Genomic DNA, 22,216 nt, shown 5'->3' on the forward strand with positions numbered 1-22,216 from the left:
CTGCTTACAGGTTGCAGGATTCATTTTTTATATCAGAAAAAAAAAATTGTAGACTTTTCCTGATTCAACTTTCTAGAATTCATAGATGTTCACATCCGTTTAAGACATAAAAATGAAACATTTTTATGAGCCTCTGGTGATATTTCCAGACTAGAGCAGCTTGAGAAAAAAAGAAAGTAGGACCCAAAGATGTTAAGTACAGTAAAGAAAGGAAGGACAACAAGGAAACAAAGAGAGATCAGGCAAGTGGAAGGACATTTGGAAGGGAAATGAGACGATGTTGGACAGAAAAGAAAGAAAAGAGATATAGACAAGTGGGTAAGAAAAGCAAACAAGGCAAGGAAGAAAAGGGACAAATAGGAAAGTAACAATGAGGGGACGAGGTAGGACAGAGGGATAGAAAGAGGAGGGATGGACAATGAAGGAACCAAGAATCAAAAGAAGGTCCCAAAGAATGAAAGACGAGGGGGAGGATAGAAAAAAGGAAAGAGAAAGAGGGTAAGTAGTAAGACACAAGAAAAAACAAAAAGAAACTAAGATCGGCCCATGAAAGATATTTTGGGAACACTTTGGTTTTCTTGACGCCATTCTATAAAAGTCCTGAAAGAAAGCCACAAACAGCCCAGCCAACAACATCCATGTAGGTGTTTCACAAAGGCTTTATTGTCCGTTCTCATGTGGTGACTTAAAGCAATTATTCTCATCTAGCACAACACCAACGAAGAAGAAAAAGAAGACAGTCATTAAATGACCGGTGGAGGTGCTGATGGCGTGAAAAACAGAAGTAGGAACTGACTTAGATAACTGAATCACTCACCTGCAGCCGTCTCTGCTCAAAGAGCTTCGGCTCTCTCAGGTTTTATCATGTATGTACATAATGGCCACAAACACGCTAAATCAGAAGGTCGTCAGAGTCTCTGCGCTCCAACTTAGTTCTACGTCGCTTCAGTTGTTTTCCCCGATCCGAACAGTTCTGAGCAGAAAGCAACAATCTCCTTGATAACGACGGCCTAAAACAAGGAAACCCGAAACATCTCCATCAGGTTTTGTTGCTAGGTAGCTTGTTTTTTAACCGTTTCCACAGTTTGTAGAATTTTATATCAAACATAGTTTGGTTTTTCTGTTGAGCTACCTGGAAACTTAATGGGGGGGAGGGACCCACAACAGAACAAAATAAAACAAAAACTGGGTCTGAAACAGAAAAACCCATGAAAAACTTTTCTTATGTTCAGAGGGAAAACTCCAGACGCTTTGGGAGTTTCCAGGGAAATCCGTTGGCTGTTCCGTCGGCCTCGGGATTCAGGGTGGAGGATGACTCGGCTGCTAGAAAAACATGAAGACCGAGCCGAGTTGGAAGGCTGTGGAATTAACGTGAGGGAATTTCAGAGAGAAACACTGATCTGAGCTCAGAACCGGAGGTGAGATTTGTGTTTCACCATGTATCTAAAGAAAGAGAGATGAGAAGACAAAAACAGGTAAGTTATAGTTTTGCGAAATCAGGTCAAGGAAATCACAGACGGAAGGAGTAAACACCTGTCGAGGGTTTCCCAAAAGCGTAAGAAGACGGGTCGGTCGAGGTGGCGTTTGTGGCGGCTCAGCTCCAGGACGGTCACGTCCCATTTCTGCACGTTCGGGTCCGTCTTCGCCTCGTCATATTTCAAATGGAAGGCCCGAACTGCAGGGGGGAGAGGGCAGCGCGCGGTGAGAAGGTTGCATTTCACCCACTGTGTCCTCGTGAGCCAGAAAGGCCTTTCACTCACTTTTGGCAAAAATGTCGACCGGAGATCCGTCGGGCAGCAGCCACGGCCAGCCCTTGAACTGCCAGGCAGGACCCTGCACGAACACGGCCACCACCCGGTCCCTGCAGGAACACAAAGCGACCGAACTGAAACGGGAGGAAGTTGCAGGCGGTGCGGCGCGCTGCAGCTTGACTGATTTGCTGAAGGTCCACAGATTTTCGGAGAAAAAGGAAACTCGTGGGTTATTTTGACACGGTTTCACCTGTTGAAACTACACCATTTAGCTGAACCATGGAGCCACGCAGCAGAAAGAGCCCAAACGGCTCCTCTATTAACCCTTTAAAGTTTTTTTTTTCAGTCCATCATCCTGACTGTTAATTTTGTACATTTGTTCATAATGTTTTGGTTCAAAAGTTGTTTTTTAAGACGGTTATTCCCTCTGGTTCTGACTGTCCTGTTTCTACTTTTTTTTAAATTTCATGTCATGTTTCACTTTTCTCTCTCTTTCTGTCAAACCTGGTCTCCAGTCTGGTCCTTTCCTCTCAGCCTTTTTTATTTTGAAGGACAATTTTGTTTACACAAACTTCAAAACTTACTTTATCTCTTCTTTTGTTTATAAATTGTAAATACTTCAAGTTAAAGGTTAATTATAATGTACTGATTTTTGAGGATGCCTTTTTGCATTATTATGCCATTACCATAATGCTATTTGAACAACGACCATATGGTTTATCACAGTGACGTCTGGAACAATTTGTCCAGTAAAATTTGTTATTGTGACAGACCTAACTGTGATTTTCACAATCTAAATTAAATTCTCCAAGTAAATGAGCTTTTCAGTGATAATCTCAATCATTGATGTGTAGGTTACTGGACTTTTAGCTCCACTTTTCTGATACTTTGGTGTCCAGTTTACTTCATTCCTGTCCACTTTAACTGTACAGTCTTGATACTGATTGGCTATGAATTTAAAACTTGGGTTCCAGAAAAGGCCTGTTCTGATAGTTAACTATATTCTTGACAGCATCATCATTAATGATATGAGGCATAGGGAAAAGGAAGTAGTAAATGATGTAAATACTGTTGTGTCAAAAAAATAAAAATAAACTGGACTGTGACTTCCTTCCACAGCTGGAAACAGAGGTGATGCAGAGCAGAGTTCTCTTCACAGAGACTCTGAATGAAAAGCAGCAGCTCACCAGTCCTGTGGAGCCAGTTTCAGCGGCTGGTCGATGACGCGGTAAGGAACGGTGACGCTGAGCGTGGCGCCGCCTGGCTGGATCTGGTCTTTGCGCCTCTGGAGCAGAACCTCGTTGTCCCGCTGGATGCCCTGCTTCTTCTTGTCCTCTGATGTAATGAACCTGGAAACGGGTTTGAAGGATTCAGGCTCGCCGTTTGAGGACAAATCTAGTTTATGTTGGTCGTCCATCCAACTGGGAGGACTAATCCTTTGGTGCCTGGAGTTCATTTCATACATCGTATCGGTTCACCACTGGTTTCCATGGTCACCACAGGATGACCATCAAAGTGGTCAATGACATCCACATAAATACAGTTGGTGGAAGAACCACGGTGACGCAGCATTTGACTAGTGACCTTGAACCAACTGGGAAACACTTCCCAGTTGGTTCGAATCTTGGCCAATGAACGGCGATTTCTTTGGATGGACTTTAAAACGCTGCTAGTTTATAAATCACTGAACAGCTGAGCACCACAAAATCTGTTGTATCAAAATTCCAGAACCCTCAGGTCTTCTGGTTCTGCTCTGCATCCCCAGAACCAAACATGGAGAAGCAGAATTCAGCTTCTATCCACCACAAATCTGGAACAAACTTCAAGACAGCTGCACAACAGCTGAAACACTGAACTCCTTTAAATCGAGTCTAAAAATCCACTTGTTTAGAGACGTCTTTGATTAATGTAACTGGAATATTGATCCATAATTTGATGTGTATTTGCTTGATGATGGCATCTGAAACGTCGCTACACAGATAAACGTGACTTGAATATTGCGGGGGTAGAGATCACTTTTACATGTCAGCCATTTTATCTAAACTAGGCAGATAAAGGCAAAAACAACACCAACAACAACCCCCCCCCATCACATCCACATCTTACTTCAGATCCTGCAGAAGATCCTTAGCATTGAGCATCGTGATGAGGGAGGTGGTGGCAGCAGGAATGATGATGATGGGGGTTCGGGATCCTGCAGGCAAAGTGTTAAAAACGAGCAGGAAGGTCAGTGAACGTCTCACATTAGCTGCTATTTACATAGAGGGCAGCAGATGTGTACCTTTCTTCTGATTTGGTGGAGGTCTGGCTTGTGAAACTTTAAAAAAGAAAAAAAAAAAAAGATGAGAAAAATTGTTTTCAGAAACAATATAAATCAAGTCGCTCCAATCGTAGCTTTATCCAGACAGAACAATACTTCTATTTATAGAGTGTGCAACCAAGTTCCATTTTGGTGAAACCCAAACTGAGGTCACTTCTTTCTCATCACCTGAACTGACTGAGCTGTGGACGTTTCCTGTCTTTATCAGCTATTAACAAACAGCATTTGAAGAAACAGACCGTGTTTAATGTGCGCTTTCACAGGAGTGCAGGTCATTTTATAATACTTGGAAAAAGTACACTGGAAGCACAATGTTTATATGTAAAGATTTGAAGTCAGTTCGGACCTGGACGGGGTACTGGCTGCAGCGCCGGGGTCTGGGCCTTCCGGGCAGACGCTCCTTCCTTCAAATGGAAAATGAAAACACCATGGTTACACACAGCTGAACAACATATGGTTTGTGTCTGAGATATGTGAAGGTAAACATGATAAACAGGAATGTTTTTTGTGAGAAAAAAAAAGTGGAGAAGTTAAAAAGAGCTAAATTTAGTTTGAAGGGAAGTTGACCGTCCTTCAAAATCACTGACGGTTCAGACAGGAGCATAAGCTGCTCAAGTTTCAATAAGGTACCAATTTCTTTTAAAAAAAAAAAAATTTTTTTTTTTACAAGGGAAAGAGAAATCTTGATTTCCTGAAATGTATGTTTTTATTTGTTGAATCTGTGGCTGTGCCATGACAGTATGGTACCAGGCAGATAATCTGCAGAACAAAGAAATTGAGCTCCTCCGCCTCCCATCAGTGCTAATGAGGAACCACTGATCAGAGCCAGGGGAGGGTCTAAGCGTTGTCAATCCTCCTTAGTGTGACACTGCTAATATGACAAAAAGGAAGGCAAAAGAGACAACAAATTAGAGCTGCATCTTAGACAATAAGAGGCCTGCAGTAAAGCTCAACACCCCTCTCCTTTCCCCAATTTTAAAAAGTGAATTTCAGATTCTGCTGTGGCTAAACTACAGCAGAAAGCTCCCCAAGCAAACCCAAGTTTAAATTTTTTTCTAAATCAATGTTTTAATCTAGCGGCCTTCCTGTGGTTTAACTTTGAACTACAGTGTGTTCTGTGGCTTCTTCAGCAATCACCAAAGTAGTTTGAATTAATTATTCATATTTCATTAGGACAAATCCCAAACAGACTGAATATTTCATAGCTCCTGTTTAGATTCTCCTCCAGCGTAGAAGTTAGAAATGTTCAAATGAAGCTGATCTCAAAGGAGCACTCCTTTCCCTCTAATCCCCATGTTGTGGACCACTGGGCCGGCCGGGCAGCGGCGCTTCGGATCCGACCGTAAGAGGATAACATCGGCACAATCTCAGCACTTTCATGGTAACGTAAACAGATTAGCACACATTTGTTTTGCCCAGCAGATATTGATGGCTAGTTGATAGGCAACCGCTATCAGCGGCACCATGGAATAAAACCCTGTAAAGATTAAAATCATGCACGGCAGTAAGGCAACGACAGGAAATCCCTAAAGGGAGGAGAGACTGTGAGGAAAAACATGCAACATGTTTCGATCTCAAATTTTAGAATGATGAATGATGACATGTGGGACACGGTCATAAAAAAATGTCTGGGGTCTATTACCACATAAAATGCATTGACCTAAATGAATCAGGACTATCCCAGAGCATCTTTCATCCACAGTCTAGTTAGGATTTACCATTTTTTAAGGCTGAAAGTCTAGATTTCATTCTCTCTATATATAGGAGATATATTGGAGAACCAGTAACGTGCTGTATGATGTGAATTGTAACACCTGGAAGAAACATTTTGATTGACTGCCTGGAGGAATTTAAATGGTAATGCATTTGAATCAGAATATATTATCTTGTCCTGAACTGGACTGTTAAATTAAATGTTCCTTAATATGACAATCTGCATTACAATAACCAGACTGATAGATAATTATCTAGCTACATTTTGGAGATGTCATACTTGACGCTGATTGGTGTAGCCCCATTAGAGAAATAAGGAGGACTAAACGTTGGTATCACTTCCACCTCTTCTTCTTTTATGGCAATTAATACAAAATAAAACATGTAAATTAAAACTTTGGCAGTAAAAGTTGGCTTATGCGGCAGTGCTATTGCATGTTAAGTAATATTTGGGGTTTGAACTATTAAAATAAGAAGCTATGACCATTTTTTGAGGATATTAAGTATTACAGATTTTAGTGCTTCACTGTTGTCTTTGATCTAAGAGTCTAGAATATTGGGTGGTCCACTGTAAAATCATATTTTTCCATTATTCCCTTATTTCTTTAAATTATTTTTGCTTGATCACTTTGTCCATTCCAAATGAAATGTTGGTTTTGTTATTAGGCATTAAGAAATATAGAAAATTTGTGTTAAATTCTGCACTTCTTACACTTTTTGTCTTCTCATTCTTGATTGGAAATCTCGCTGCTCGTTTGCCAACATGGCAATTTTAAAAAGATACAGACTTTCAGAAAATGCAAACAAGTAGGGTCACAACTATGTACAGCATGACATGTTTGCAAACACACTATAAACATAAGATTATAGTGTGTGTGTGTGTGTGTGTGTGTGTGTGTGTGTGTGTGTGTGGGTGTGGGGGGGGCATAAGCGATGGGAAAGGAGATGAAGGAGTGGAATGACACCTGATCAGTGCCTCTGTTCCTGATCAAATCATTTACACACACAAACAGCTGATTAAAAATATACAGACAGAAAATCATTCTGTCAATGTTTGGCGCCCCGACTTTTTCCGCCACTGCAAACAAGTGCGATGGAAACAGTATTTTAGTAATGTGTTTGGGATTGCCATTCAGTGAGATACATTAGCACAAGTCGCTGAATGCTGACTGTAAGAGGTTTCAGTTCTCCTCAGTCCATCATTGCCAGTGTGAGAAAATTAAACCAGAAGTTTCTTCTATCTTTAAATCCGATTAGGAAATCTAATGTGTTCAAAATGTCGACAGAGAATTCTCTCCTCTCTTGCTTCACAGCATGCCAAATTCAGATCATACTTTAATCTTCTTTCTGGGGAGTGGGTGTGAATACAAATAGGTCAGTAGCCCGGCCCCCGCCTCCCCTCTTTAACAGAGCAGCCAGCAACAGCAGCAGAGACGCTGTGACGTGCTGGGAGAGCGTAATGCCACCAAGCCTGGAGCTGCCTCTCAGAATAAACGCACATCTGACAGCGCTGCCTCACGCTCCTCCTGGCCGTCCTTTTCCTCCCCCGCTGTTTGCAGCCAGAAAACAGAGCGCGAGAGGCTGCCGAATGAGGGAAGGCAAGAGAGGAGCAGGAAAAAAAACAACAACAAGAGGACTGGAAAGAGAACGTAGGAAGAGAAGACAGCATGCGTGAATCAAAAGAGAAAGAGTGCAGAGGAGCATGAAAATGGAAAGAGGAAGAGAAACTGAACAGAGATGTGAAGCCCGTCTGATGACTACTGCTGTGATTAACACGTCTTGACTATGGTGATGAGGACCCACGGCTGCAGCTAACCATCACCTACAGCCTCCTCCGCTTCTTTCTCCTCCAGCCACAGGCAGCTGCATCGCGGCAGCGTCAGAACGAGCCTCGGGGGCCGGAGAGGGGGAAGGAGGGGGGACAATGCATCAAGACAGATGGAGAGATTGCAACACTTCAGCTCTTTACGTACGCTCAGCTGATGTGTGAGGGGAGAGCGGCGGCTACGCGACCGGATGAATGCGTCGTTTTCCCACTCCAAATAGCAGGATGGTGAAAAGCGATCGGTCTGAGCTGCAGCAAGAAAACAGGAGGGTTCATCGTGGGCTCTGGAGGAAACGAGGGAGGATATGAGCCGTCCGAGCCTGCACTGCACGGCTGTCATTCAACAACGGATAAAAAAGGAGAAAATACCAACGAGGTGAAATTAGCAGACCTTGCAGTGGCCTGCTACAGAATTACCCGCTTTTAACGGAGCCTACAGGATGTGAAGGGTGTGTCAACTTAAGAGGGAAACATTTCTGTTTCTCTGTTTTGATTCGTCAAGATGAGATGAAACTCTTCAGTTCTCACTGTCCTGGTGAAACCCTTTAGTTTCAGGAAACGGTAGAGAACTGCTTACTTCTGTTAACATGAGTAAACATGAGAAGTCAAAGCTCACTCAGCTTCAGGCTGCTGCTGGTGGTGATGATACAGAGAGTCAGTCTTTTGGGGAATCAAAGCGATCTACGGCTAAGGAAGTCATGCTCTGGGTTTTAGCTTTCTGAACAACGTACTTCTCTCCGCCAGACAAAGATCAAAGTTCTGGTAAGCCAACAGGATTTTACTGGAAGCTAATTTCTTTTACAAGTGATGGGTTTGCTATCAAATGTATTAAATGTGCTAGAAGGAACCGTAAATTCATCTCTCTTTTTTTTCTTTTCTTTCTTGGTTATGCAATAATCAGGATTTTGGGCTAAATTTCCATTTCTCTGTTGAAACAAGAGGAGTGTTTGCAAAAGCACACCCGTTAACTTTATGTCAACTGCTTTAGAGAACATGCAGAACAAAAAGAAAACTACGAGAATAAGGACATGGGTTTTTGTTTCTTTAGTCTAAATTTAAGTGTGAAAAGGTGAAAATAAGAATATAAGCAATCACTTACTGATTAGGATCGCAAATGTGTCACAAGTGGTCCGGGGAAATCTCAGAGCAGTTATTAAGCTAAAATTGTACAAAAAAAAAAAAAACATTTTGAAACTGAGATTAAAAAAAATATTTGGAAAAACTGTTCTACCCAAAACTGTGACATAGATCAAGAACCTGAATACTTGGCTACTGTACAAATCCAATTGTCTCTCCATCAGTCGAGAGTGAGAGGCGTTCACGAGCCGATCAACAACTTTGGTGCCTGAACAGTGAGCTGAGCTGGGATGAGTAAGAACAGTTAAGGGTGACTCATGAAGCGATGACTACGCACTCCTCTGGGCTGCTTTAAAATTAGTGCTCCAAATATTCACCAAAACAAACACAACCTTGATTTCAACAGCATGGAGACGCGTGGATCAAACCTCAGAAAGCGCAGAGAGGCCCTGATATCACAAAACATGTGTGACCATTGTTGCTTCTGCAGCACAAAGGACACGCGTCCAACAATTAAAGCTTTGATGATGTTCTGATAACTGTAACTTCCCCCCCCAAAAAAAGCCTCCAAAGGACCGTTTAGCACACATTCTTCATTTTCATCAGCATTTCACCAAACAAGATCAGATCAGAAAACCCCCCAAAACAAAACAAGATAGTCTTTGTTTTCAAGCTTTGCTGGCTTTCAGAGTTGACGTCGGGATCTGCACTGTAGGTAGAGCCCTGGAGCAGCTGACCGTGACTCTCGGCTTTCGTTTACATATTTAGTTCAGCTAAAATAGACTGGCGTGTTTAAAAAAAAAGCAGATCACTCAACAACGATTCCAGTTCATCTGAGATCCACGCTTTACACACACAAACAGCTTCTTAAGATTTCTGTTTTGTTTGATGAACCAAATTTGTTCTCCAAAAGCATATTGCTTCACATTTCCTTACAAGTAAATTAGTACCTCATGTCTTACTAAAACACTAGTCTTTAACATTTACTCCTATTGTAGCACTGAAGCTTGCTGGGGATAACGGGTTTAATAAATGTTCAGAGTCCAATTTCTTTCTCCATGTCCAGGGACAGCATGCAACATGACCAATACGCGACAGAGTAATAACACATGACTGAAAAGCTCCTTCCGTTTTTCTCAGATGTGTGGTCCTTAATGTCTACAATTCAGAATCACATTTTGTGTTGCCTCGTTGACTGGCTCGACATGCCTGATTCACTTTGTTTTGGCAACATTTAAAAAGTTTCAGATGACAATTGGATGCTGAACAACAAGGGAACCAAAATTGTGACATTTTCAGCCGCTGCGGTTCACGTTCACTCTGAACTGTCAAACAAATCAAACCCCTTGAAAAACCCGTTCCTCACCAAAGCCTGTGTTGGGCGTTGCACCCAGAACCACTGAAGGATACGACATGAAAACATCTGAAGAACACACTGAGCGCAACTTCCTTTTTTACAAAATGTAAACAAAAATGAAGTATTGTCAGACTTTAGCGGCTGTAGGATTTTTCTTTATCCAAAGCGCTAGCCATTTCTCCTGTTAGCGCTAAGCTTACATGTTTGCACTTACCAAGTAAGCCTTGCGCTGTAGTCTGCTTCCTGCTTTTGGAGCAGTCAACGGTCTGCTCGGTGTTCACATATATGCATGCAAAGCGCACCAGTTCACTTCAACCAAACTAGGTTTGAAGGTGGGTCAGAGTTCGATCACCCTTTGAGACCTCTAAAAATGAACAGGATTTTGTAGGCAAACAATCTAGAGTTGTTTTTTTCCCCTTTTGCAATTTTTAAATATACTTTATCTACTTCTGAGTTTTTTTGAAGTAGCAGTACAAAATATGATTTTGGTTTTATATTTTCCAGAGTTGTGATAGTCCAGTTATGCTAAGAATCCTCAAAAATGGTCTGAAATGTGATGTTGAACCCAAAAATGATCCAATGCTTCTATACTTTGAAATATTTCTAGGCATCTACACAACTGTTATTTCTATTTCTGTACCTAGTAATATAGTCATTTTCTTTATTTCCTAGGTTATCTCATGGTGCGGGCACAGATGTAAATAAATACTGCAGAGTGAACAACCTTTAAACCCGACACAAACTCTTCACTTCTGTGATCAGAGAGCGGCTGAAGGACACAGAACAATGCAGTGGAGACGACGCCACTGTTGTACGCACACGGCCAAACTTCTCTATCTCCTCTCTCTGCTGGGATTCCTCGTGTTTCTGGTCCACCAAGTGTGGCTCCCCAAGCTCTCTGGGATCCCGTGGTGGAGGGGCTACCCTGTGGTGTACGGAGGAACGGGGCTTCAAACCGCTAGGAGCAAATGGAACGGCAGCACCGCACACTCAGCGTGGAGGTTTGTAATCGTTCCCCAGGGAACGTTGATGACCAGTGCCAACATCAGTGTTTCTTTTCATCGTAGCAACGCCGGCTTTGAGGATAATTTGACAGGCAACAGCAGCCAGAGGCAATTGGGAGCCCTGAATGCTACTCTGACCCACGGACCTTTCCCTTATGTCATCAACGAGCCAGATAAATGCCAACAGTGCAAACTTGCCCCATTTCTCGTCCTGCTAATTGCCACTGAAGCTCGTCAGGTGGAAGCGAGGAACGCCATCCGGCAGACTTGGGGGAATGAGAGTGTTTTCCCTTCCTTGGGATTTATCCGACTGTTTCTGCTGGGAAAGAAAGATGGAGAGCTGGGACTTCTGCAGCAGAAGATGCTGGAGGCAGAGAGCCGGAGGCATCACGACATCATCCAGCAGGACTTCCTGGATTCCTATAAAAACCTGACAATAAAGACTCTGATGGGAATGAACTGGGTGGCAACGCATTGTCCGACAGCGAGCTACGTGATGAAAACCGACAGCGACATGTTCGTCAACACGGAGTACCTCGTCTACAAGCTGCTGCGGCCGGATCTGAAGCCCAGGAAGAACTACTTCACGGGCAACAACATGAGAGGCTTCGCACCCAACCGGAACAGAAACAGCAAGTGGTATATGCCCCCCGAACTGTACCCGGGTGAAAGATACCCCACCTTCTGCTCCGGGACAGGTTACGTCTTTTCTGGGGACCTGGCCGAGAAAATCTACCGGACGTCGTTGAGGGTGCGCCTCCTGCACCTGGAGGATGTGTACGTGGGAATCTGCCTGGCCGAGCTGCAGATTGAGCCTACGCCTCCGCCCAACGGCTTCCTGTTCAACCACTGGCGGGTGGCGTACTCCAGCTGCAAGTACAGCCACCTGATAACGTCACACGGTTTCCATCCCAATGAGCTGCTAAAGTACTGGCATCACCTTCAGAGCAACAAGCACAACGCCTGCATTGGCACGCTCAAGGACAGGACGAGCAGGGCCCACTCCAGGCTCCGGGACAAACAGGCGCATTTACTGAAACAATAGCTGTTACCATTGACCGTATAATTGCGCAATTTGACATTTTGTAAATAAATCTGCTAATGCAGTTTTCCCCCAAAAAACAGTTTTTTGGTAAGTTTTGGCACTAGAATGAAGTGGGATTTTTTTGGCTATGTTGAACCTGGTTTATTTCATAAAACTCCAACAGAAAGACTTTTGCGTCACATAAATCACATGATTGACAACCAGATGTTACTGGAGCAACGAAATGAGATGACAAGAAGTGGTCAGAGGATGGCGCCACATCTTTAATGGCTTACTGTGAGAACAAACTTATTTATGTGTCATTTTATTTGTGTTTATTTTGATGGAAATGCCACAATTGCAAAACAGTGTTTTTTTTGACATATGCGGAATATTGACAGAGTTTAGCTACTATTTGTAATGGAAGTGCAGCTACTGTCGGGTTCATTTAAACCCTACTGCTCAATACACCAATGATTCCCATCTGCGAACAAACCTTACTTACTTTGAGAGAAGATAAACAAAACATATAAAAACTGATAAAATCCTGTGAAACTGTTGCCATTTTTTTTCAACTAATACTGTTTCTACTGGACTGATTTCCAGCAGAACGTCCATGTACACAGTGCTGTGTCATGAAAAGTACACGATGAAATGAACAGGCATGCAGATGGAGCGACTCTGTAAAATGTTAAGTCTGCCGTCGAGTTTGATAATCTGAAGCAAATAAACATTTCCAGCACAACAACCAGTATCTCAAAATGGTGAGCAGGTAGCAGGCACTGAAACTAACCAATCTCAGCTCAGCTATCTGGCAATATTAACAACCAGTTCCAGAATACTGAAAGATGTCACAGAAAATTCCTGCTGGTCTTGTCACAAATGACAAGACCAGCAGGAATCATTATGGAGACGTTTTGCTTAGCGACACATTTATCTTTAGTCAAACTGTTTCCAGTGCTGAACAGGTGCTAGTGCAGCTTATCACTCTGACGTCAATAAACTGATTCACCCAAAACTGATTGAAGGGTTAGACGAACCAGTTAAAAGTAAAACCAACACATTAAACATAAATAATGTGGAAAAATACGCACCAAATATTTAAGAAATTTGCCCCATGGAAAAAAACATATGGTTTACAAAAAGAAAAAAAACAAAAAAAAAACAGTATATATAGAAAGTATAAGTAAACCTATTATTTCACATCGATGTTTAGGTCTTAAATTGCGATCAAAGTCAAAAACAATATTCTGGTATAAGATGTATAAGATGGACCAATTTAGACCTGAATGTCAACGGTGGTTTTTTTTTCTCCCAATAACGCAGCAGAACCAGTGTTGTTATTGAGTATTAACCAAGTCAAGGATGTGAAGATTCTTCTTCATTTTTTTTCTGAATTAAAATAAATCTGCAGTTCATGTTGCCAAAACTGCATTTAAAATATTCTGTTCTAGTCTGAGGTGGAAAAATGTAACATTTAAAGGTCTGACTTCATCAAATGGTAGTAATGAATCCAGCTGTAACTCAGTTTAATCTCTTATTAATCTCACCAGCCCTGTTTCAGCACTGAAACCCTTCAGGTGGGAAACCCTCTACACGAGACTTTGTGACCGGGTCCAGAAGCTGTTCTTACCGTCACTGACTTCAGGGTCATGCCGTGGTAGGTGCCCATGGTGTCAATTTTGAAACCCTCCGTTTCTACAAAGTAAGAAAAGGTAATGAGCTGCAGATTATGAACACACAATCTAAGAAACTAATAAATACTGATTTATGGTGGTTTTTCTAAAGCTGGGTTTCAGTGTATTATAAGCCTGGCAGGCCTCCAGGCTGCACTTGCGCCTCCACCAGGCAAAGCAAGTACAGCTTGATTTTTCTTTTAAATAAGTGAGAGTTCATCGATAAAACACAGAAGAATACATCAACTAAAAACTGGAATGTAGATATTTTTTAAGTGCCTTTGTAAGCCTGCTGCTTTATTATAAAATTGAATATAATTTCAGGATTTTGTATAATTTTTGTCCAGGTTAACTTAAAAAGTGAGCAATCATTGTTCCAGGTTAATTTTATAAAGTACAGAAAAGTAATTGTTGGGGATGCACAAATATGAAAATTTGATATTAATACTGCTGTTATGGAAGTATTTAACAATATTTTACTTTATAATTTTTTTAATTTAATTACCCGATTGTCTGACTGATCGACAGAATACTCGATTACTGAAATTATTTACAACAGCCCAAATATAGACCTTGTGCATACAAACAGGACACAACATGGGACAATGGCTCAGTCTGTACCTGCCTTGGGAACCTTTGACAATCATTTACTAATGGTCTAATGGATGTAAATAAGACTCCAGCAGATGGGGCAGAATTGGCTGACATTTTTCTATTCTGTACTGCAAATGACATTTGGCTTTTGTAAAGAAATACTCTCCTCAGTCGAAAAAAAAAAAAACTGAAGAAAAGACTGATTTTATAGAATTAGAACCATAAAGCAAAGTCACCTTCTTTTCCTTTGAATCGCTCCTGATCGTATCTGTTGTAGGCGGCCGGGACGGGCTGCTTATTCCTCAAGGACGGGTCCTACACCAACAGAAACCGGACGTTCACTTCTGCATGCAGCCATTTCAATTTATTCGGACTGAATTCTCATGAAGTTTCAATGAACCTTTTCAACTAGGGAGCTTTGTGCTGCTTTTATCATGAAATAAAGTCACGTTTACCACTTGGGTAGTGTTCTGTGCTGGTCTCTGCTCTGGTGCTCGCCCTTCTTCTCTGGCTTTCACCGACTGGAGGATGGCAAAGATGTTCTTCGAGAAGTTCTTTAATAAAAAAAATAAATAAATACACACACCGATTTAACATGAATGAGCAGGTAATCATACAAAATGTCAAATATTCAAGAGTTATACATTAAAAAGACACATCAGCAAGTAAAGAACTGAACATTTGTTATTACTAGAGGTATACAAGTTCAGAGTGTAAATAAAAGGCCATTTTATAAACTCATGTTTCACTAGGATATAAATCTTTTTTTTTTAAGAATCTGAAGTCACAGTTTATTAAAGTGTGTATTTGTGGGTTTAGTGTGCTACATAATAGACTTCAATTATCAATGACTAGTGAAAGAAGTTCAGTTTTAATATGTAAGAATACTATATTTTACTAAATTAGTAATCCATACTCAAAAGTGTGCTAAAAAAATAAACATTCATTCTTCAAGAAATTCTGAGTTTTATTGTTTAAAACAGCTAAAAACTACTTGGAAAAAGCCAATAAACCAAAGGTCAGATTTCTATGCAGGAGCCACCTCAGAAATTCAAGTAAAAATAACCTGCATGTTTACAGATGGTACAATATGTTCCAGCTGATTTAAAACGCTTTAAAATGCTTTAATAAACACAGTTTATCAAAACTGTTGAACAGTTTTAACAAGATTGTTTATTAAACTTCAAGATAAGCCTGTCAATTAAAGCTGAAACTTCAGTTTTTGTCGCCATCTAGTGACTAAAACGGAGGCGTTTTGGACTTTTTCCCTCATCTTCTACAGTTCCTCCCAGCGTGGCTCTGTCAGCGTGGGCAGAATCGGCCATTTATCACTGCAGCATATGTGAAGCTGCCGTCAACTTCCCTGTGTGGATATTACATAATACTGATGCAGCAGAACACACAGTTCTGCTTTGTCTCTTTGCTTTGTATGTTTATCGTTCAGTAAGTCTCTTTGACTCAAGAGGAATGTCCGTCACTTTTGTTATTCTCCCGAGGAACTAGACAACATCTGAATCCTTTATAAGACCCAAGCTTGTGGTCATGTTGCAGGTGAGTGCAGTTGGGATTTGTCGGGCGGGTCGTGGTTCTAACCTTCCCAGTGCTCTGGAGGATGGTGGTCCTGGTCCTCCAGACCCGCTCTCGGCTGACGATGTCCCTGGTGACGTCCACCTCTGCGTCCACGAAGCTCCTCTGCTTCAGCGTGATGTCATCGTCCAGGTCCGTTTTGATGGTCGAGCGTTTCTTGGCCATGATCTTGGCTTTGATGGCGGCGATTTTCTCCACAGACATGGCTTCGGACAGAGATCTGGATGAAGAGTGTGGAGGAAAAAAAAAAAAAAAAAGTCAGGTTTTCTGGAAGGTAACATTCTGACTAATGTGACTTTTTTTGAGTTTATTATAATCCTATAAACATTTTGACAGAGAAATCTCGGTTTTGTACCTGATCTGGTCTGTCTGCACGATGCCTTCTTTGTGGCCCTCCAGACGGGCAGCCAAGCGCTCCTTGTCCAGACGCACTCGTTCTGCATCCTGAAGGTCAACAATAAAGATTACAATTTACCATTTAATTTTTCTAAATAGGAAAATAATTAAAATAACTATTTTATCAAAAACCAGAGGTGTACAAACATCTAAGTACCTGATCTCTTAAAATGCTACAAAAGACAATAATCCTGCTTCTAAATTAAAAACATGGCTAACTTCTCTTGCTGATGCACCTTATATTAAAGAAATAAAGCTCTTTTTAGGTTCTTCATGTTTTGAAGAAAATATGAATATTTTGTTGTTTGTTTAGCCTGTCTGTAAACAAATATGGTGATATTATAAAAAATAGACAAACTATGGATAAATGAAGCTTCACATACTGTACTGGAACACTGTATAATATAAAACAGGCTGCTGTAAAGATAAATAAACTGCCTTTTCCAGATGAGAAATGTAGCTATACACAAGGTACTATTCAATTTTAAAAAGAAAATAAAACCTTAAAAATATTTACATCTTTTAATACAGATAAGACAGACAACAATTTTTTTCTTATTATTTTCAGAAATGGCGGAATTTTTTTTTTTTACTTTAAGATCACAGCTGTGATTTGAATCGACACCCTGAATTAATAATAATAAAAAAGGAGTAATTTAAAAAAAGACATCACTTAAAGTGTCCAGTAACATTTAATTAGTATCAATATGATTTCCCGTTTCAATGGGGTGTAATTATGACTGCAAATAGTTATTTTTCAAAACAGAAAATGCAACAAACTATTAATAGACATGCAGGAAACGCTGACATAAGAACAAAATAAAAAGAGAAGGATGTCCGAGATGGGGATCAGTTATTAGCATTAATTCATCTGATTTCATATGGAATACAATAAAACAGAGAAAAGTCATGCCACATTTCAGCAGGACCAGAAATGAGTTCAACCACATAGAGTTTAGTTTCATTTAATTTAATGCTACAACACTGTGGCGACACAATGTTTTTCATTGTGTCGCCACAGGTTGGAAAACAGAGATGGAAAAGTGAAATTAATTTGTTGAAATTTGAATGACTTTGATCCAAGTTTGCTAAGTGGATCTTGTCCGCAAGACCCAGAAAGTGCAGAATCATTACAAAAGCAGCAGGAAGATTCTTTTAATTAATTGATTCCTATTATTATTGTGGGGAGAAAAAAAAAACAAGAAAAAAGATTTAGACCAACGATGTGTTTTGCTAGTTAGTGGTTCTAATTTATAGTCAGTTTTTCTATTACATGAAATGTTTAAGTTTAGTGTCTTTGTTTCATCAGGGACTAATCCAACACCTGTTTTAGAAATAAAGAAAAAAAAAACACCTCTTCATTAGAAATGATTATATTTTACAATTGAACAATTTATTTTATCAAATTCTGAAGTAATGTGCCGGCACCAGAGGAGGTCAGGACCCATTAAAGCCAACAGAATGTACTTTATTATACAAAAAAATCTCAATTATTTTTTGATAACATTTCAACTTGTTAAACTGCAGGCAATTTGTTACTTTTCATGAACCCATGTGGTTGAAACTCATCAATTTGCCCGAGTTACCTCAATCCGTGGTTTCTTGGCTTCAGAAGAAACTTCATCAGCTGCTCTTTTAACTTGGGGAGGAGAAAAAAAGAAGAGTTTTATCTTCAGAAATTCAATGTAAGGACATTGAAACTGTTCAAACTGAAGGTCAGAAAACTTAAAAGCAGAAACCTTTACACATAATAATAATAATAATAAGAAGAAGAAGAAGAAGAAGAAGAAGAAGAAAAACAGCTGCTATAAGCATACCTTGTGTTGGCCTTTGAAGTCCTATTTCTATTGGTGCGCTTCTGTCGATGCTTGTCGATGTAGCTGTAGAGGAACAGAAGTGTGTTGTTCAATACAGCAGGTCAAGTTTTACCTCTACTGGACAATCAAAGAGTTCTTCATCAAACCGGAGATACAAGCAGGAACATTTGACAGATCACTGAGATTTGTGGAGCTGTGGACAAATCTGCTTCTTGGCACTCAGTGTTTTGGAGACACCTAGAGGCCACAGACCGCTATGACAGCTCTTTAAGACCGCTGAAGGAGTGCCTGTAAAAGTATTCACATTCTTTGAGGTTTTAATCCTTTTCTTACTTTTACATAATAAAAACAAGACAAAGATAAAACTTAACTTGCATGTCAAAGTGAAAATCGATTTCTGGAATGTGAAATAAAAATAAATATGAAATGATTGTATAATTGTTCACCCCCTTTGAAGTGACTGACATAAAAAAAAGGATCAAATTAAGATATGAAGAAATTTATAAATCAATTTTATGGATTAATTACATTTTATGTTTATAAAGATTTCATTTTAGGAAAAAGGGGGATTTCCCCCCACACAATTGGTTTCTATTGTTCCAGGAGACTCCAGCAGCCCGGCGCCAACCACAGAGTAATATAGCTTATATTCAGGACATATCACAGAAGAGATGATTGAAATAAAAGCAAGTTTTGAAAAACATTTTCTGTTATTTTCAATTTTTATTTTCTAGGAAATAAAAGCAAGGTAAAAAAATAAATAAAATGGCAATTAAAATCAGTAGTCAAATCTCATTATGCAAAAAAGAATCAGATTTTATTTTTGGGCCATATCACCAACCCCTATGCAGAACTACCCAACTGTACAGAGAGATCAGATCCTGCCAGCTTGTTGACAATTAACCTGCACTTATTTGACCTTATTGATGTTATACGTTTATATTTGGGGAATCTACTTATTGTTAAGGTTGTAAAATATAAATATCCCAATATTTAATATCAGTTGTTGAATACAAGCTTATTTTGTTCTTTCCTCTCTCATCTGTGCTCCCATCACTGTGACCTTTATCATTCTGAGCAATGTCATTGGCATCTGCTGGTGTGAGACTCTGCCTAAATATTAAATTAACACAAAAAATTTAAGTTCTTAAAACCTGAAATGTATTAGAGAGCAATTATTCATGCTTTGCGATGGGACTGTCGTGGTCATTATGCATCAGTCTTTCTCAAACTAGTGGTCTGCAACGTACTGCATGTAAATGACTATTTTCCACTATGATATGAGGTCAAAATGTGACGCATACAGTTAGCTTACCAAAGGATTGTGTTTAAAAATAATAATGTATAAGTGGCTTAAGATCAGGTTATTGTGTAGGAAAGCTAGAGATCCTGGATGAAATAACACGATTTATATGACCACAGCAATTCATGTCTGCAGGAATGTTTTTCAGTTTCTCTGGGCGAGTTGCAGAACCTTTATCTTTAGAACACCTTTACAATACATAGCATGCCACCGGCACGCATATCTAGGCCTGCCTAGCCTGGGGGGCTAACAGTGACGAGGTGGTGAGCAGCGGTGCACCCCACGCTGAGTAACTGCAGCTGAAAGAAAAAGTTTAGAATCCACATTTTCAGAATCTCCCAACTTGTTCATGGTTATTTGTCATAGCCAGTCACATTTCCAAAACAGCACCACACTCCTCATTATTGTTGTTTTCATGGACAAAGCAACAATAAGATTTCAATAGGTGCATTGAGAGCTTAATATTTTCATTTCAGGTTGTTTTCAGACATGTTATTTTGGAGGCAATTCCAAGCTACGCAGTCCATCAGTGTTTGTTGAAGAAAAGTTCAACAACTGGAAACGTAGAGTGGACTTTCCAGCGTGCAGACTATGGAACATATTACATGTGAACATGAGTAAATTTATTCTCCTAAGCATGCATTTTTTTTCAAGGTATTCACACACATTACTGTGTGTGGCTGGGTCACACCAGACCTCCCAACTATACAAAATCCAAACCAAAAAAGAAAAACAAAACTGAACATCCTGTCTGTAGGTGGATGAAAGAGACTTTTTCACAGCACATGCTACTTACAACTCTCGCCATTGAGGTAGGACAGCAATCCTTTTCGATCCGGTCGTCTGACAACAGGGATGTTCTCTGTCTATAATGAACATGCAGACATGTCAGGAACAGAGACGCTGTACACAGCGAGAGAGAAACTAACAAAATATGCCAGCGGCTTTGGCTCAATGCTCCACTTACTGCAGCTCTCCGCACGTACGAAGGATGCGGCAGATGCACATTGTTGAGCAAGAATAAAATGGAGTCCAAAGTATAGTACTCTTTGGGTTGGCCCTCCTTGCCAGTACTGAGGGAGAAAACACATTGCCATTATTAGGAGCAAAGTTTTAAAACATGACCAATTAAGCCAATTATGTGTTATCTGCGCAGGTCTACGAGCATGAAGTTCTCGTTCTGCTCAACTCCTAGCAACAGTTAGTGAGTCCACATATACAGCTTTATGTTTAGAATATTTGCGAGATAAGTTTTTTCTTCGTAAACTCAAAAAACAACAGAATAATAAGCGAATATTAAAATAAAAGACGAGCATTGTCTCGCGACTTCATGAAACAAGTGAGAGCGAGCTGGCATCGCTAATTTAGCATCCCTTCACTGAGACAAGTTTGGTGTGTTCGCTGCTAAAACACCAGGAATACAGAAGAAGTGCAAAGCTCACGCGTTTACTCCAAAAATGAATAGTGAACTGGAATATAATTTCTGCAAGTCACTGAAATATAACGCGAAAGCAACCAGCAGCTTAAAGTTCTGAGCCCACAGAGGAGTTGTAGTAGCATTTTAGCACAAAGTAGCTAGCGAGCTTTACGTCGTTACGGAGAAGGAGTTACAGGCCTGGGAGAAAAGAGGTTTAAACGTGTTTAGCGTGCTGACATACCCCCAGATTATGTAGTTTGTCTTCACATTTTTCGGCCAGGAGAACTCTCCGAATATCACCTCATCCCCTTTAGCGACGATTTCCTTTTTTTGGATATTATACTGACGAAGAACGCTCAACACATCCGCCATCTTCCCTCGCCTTCATGTAGTATGTTTACGAGGCCCCCCCACATATCAACATCAAGAGGCCTCGCAAGTTGCCTGATCCAAAAAAAATATATATAGATTTTTATTATGAGCCAGGTGGGCTCCCCCTAGCAACTGTTGACGCAAAATCTAGATGCAGGTGCATTTGGAAATAAACCATGTTTTTCTAAGTGTATTTCACTCTGGTTGCCCATAGGTTTGTCCGAGATATGAATCTAAACGCAAAATTTCACACTTCCACCTTTCTGAATTGAGAGTCAAGCTTCTTTATTTCACACTTTGTTCAGATATATCTCATTACACACATTAGAGTATCTTCACTCAAATCAAAGTTGTCATACACAGTGCTGTTTGTGACCAAGTAAAGCACAGCTCTGAGGTCATGATCACTCTGCAGGTGCTTGCAGTGTGAGAGTCCTGCCTCTAGGGGTGGCCAATCCTGGTCCTCGAGGGCCGATGTCTCCCTGGTCCAACACAGCTGAATCAAATAGCTGAATCACCTCCTTAATGTTGCCAAATTCTCCAACGTTCTCCTAATGACCTCATTATTTGACTCAGGTGTGTTGAAGTAGAAACACATCTAAAAGTTGCAGGAGACTGGCCATTGAGGCCTGGAGCTGCCCACCCCTGCATCAAGATCATACAGTGATTGATCTGGTCAGGATGCTCTGAATGATATAGTTATATCTGGATGGGCTGTTTAAATTTAAGTCATGCATGCTGATGTTATCATTTGTACCAGTACAGTCATTGATGAATCGCTCAGATGACACTTTGTACCTTGAGGAATCCCAAGAGGACTTGAATTGGTAGATATGTTCCCTACCAATTGGTCTTAGTGTCTTAAAAGCATTACTTCACTCACTCTCATCCATCTCTTGTCTTTAGCTTATCTAAGATCAGGTCAGGGGATTCTGGGGGCTAAAGGAGGACTACAAAGGGTGTGTTGGGTCTGTTCCCTTGGA

At 40.5% G+C, this 22,216-nt stretch overlaps 2 protein-coding genes and 1 long non-coding RNA gene across 3 annotated transcripts; 2 read left to right on the plus strand and 1 right to left on the minus strand.

Annotated features, from left to right (window-relative positions):
• Nucleotides 1–639: 639 nt before the first annotated feature.
• Nucleotides 640–21,257, minus strand: cdc73 (cell division cycle 73, Paf1/RNA polymerase II complex component, homolog (S. cerevisiae)). Its single transcript, XM_055032992.1, has 17 exons — nucleotides 21,103–21,257; nucleotides 20,412–20,517; nucleotides 20,241–20,310; nucleotides 18,142–18,204; nucleotides 17,911–17,963; nucleotides 16,284–16,372; nucleotides 15,935–16,148; nucleotides 14,797–14,895; nucleotides 14,578–14,656; nucleotides 13,705–13,769; nucleotides 4,418–4,475; nucleotides 4,033–4,068; nucleotides 3,858–3,945; nucleotides 2,939–3,100; nucleotides 1,761–1,861; nucleotides 1,534–1,675; nucleotides 640–1,443 (listed from the first exon to the last, which is right to left on the minus strand). Exons 1-17 carry the CDS (start codon nucleotides 21,231–21,233, stop codon nucleotides 1,407–1,409), a joined length of 1,593 nt encoding a protein of 530 aa, XP_054888967.1. The 5' UTR covers nucleotides 21,234–21,257; the 3' UTR covers nucleotides 640–1,406.
• On the plus strand, nucleotides 1,307–3,063 carry LOC129361853 (uncharacterized). Its single transcript, XR_008606172.1, has 2 exons — nucleotides 1,307–1,418; nucleotides 2,871–3,063. It is a non-coding gene; the product is annotated as an uncharacterized LOC129361853 (long non-coding RNA).
• LOC129361842 (beta-1,3-galactosyltransferase 2-like) lies at nucleotides 7,036–13,280 on the plus strand. The gene is made up of 2 exons (XM_055032993.1): nucleotides 7,036–8,371; nucleotides 10,716–13,280. The coding sequence occupies exon 2, from the start codon at nucleotides 10,830–10,832 to the stop codon at nucleotides 12,090–12,092; it is 1,263 nt and encodes a 420-aa protein (XP_054888968.1). The 5' UTR covers nucleotides 7,036–8,371; nucleotides 10,716–10,829; the 3' UTR covers nucleotides 12,093–13,280.
• Nucleotides 21,258–22,216: the final 959 nt, after the last annotated feature.

Source organism: Poeciliopsis prolifica, unplaced genomic scaffold, assembly GCF_027474105.1.
Source record: "Poeciliopsis prolifica strain line A6 unplaced genomic scaffold, Auburn_PproV2 SCAFFOLD008, whole genome shotgun sequence".
Classification (NCBI taxonomy): Eukaryota; Metazoa; Chordata; class Actinopteri; order Cyprinodontiformes; family Poeciliidae; genus Poeciliopsis; species Poeciliopsis prolifica.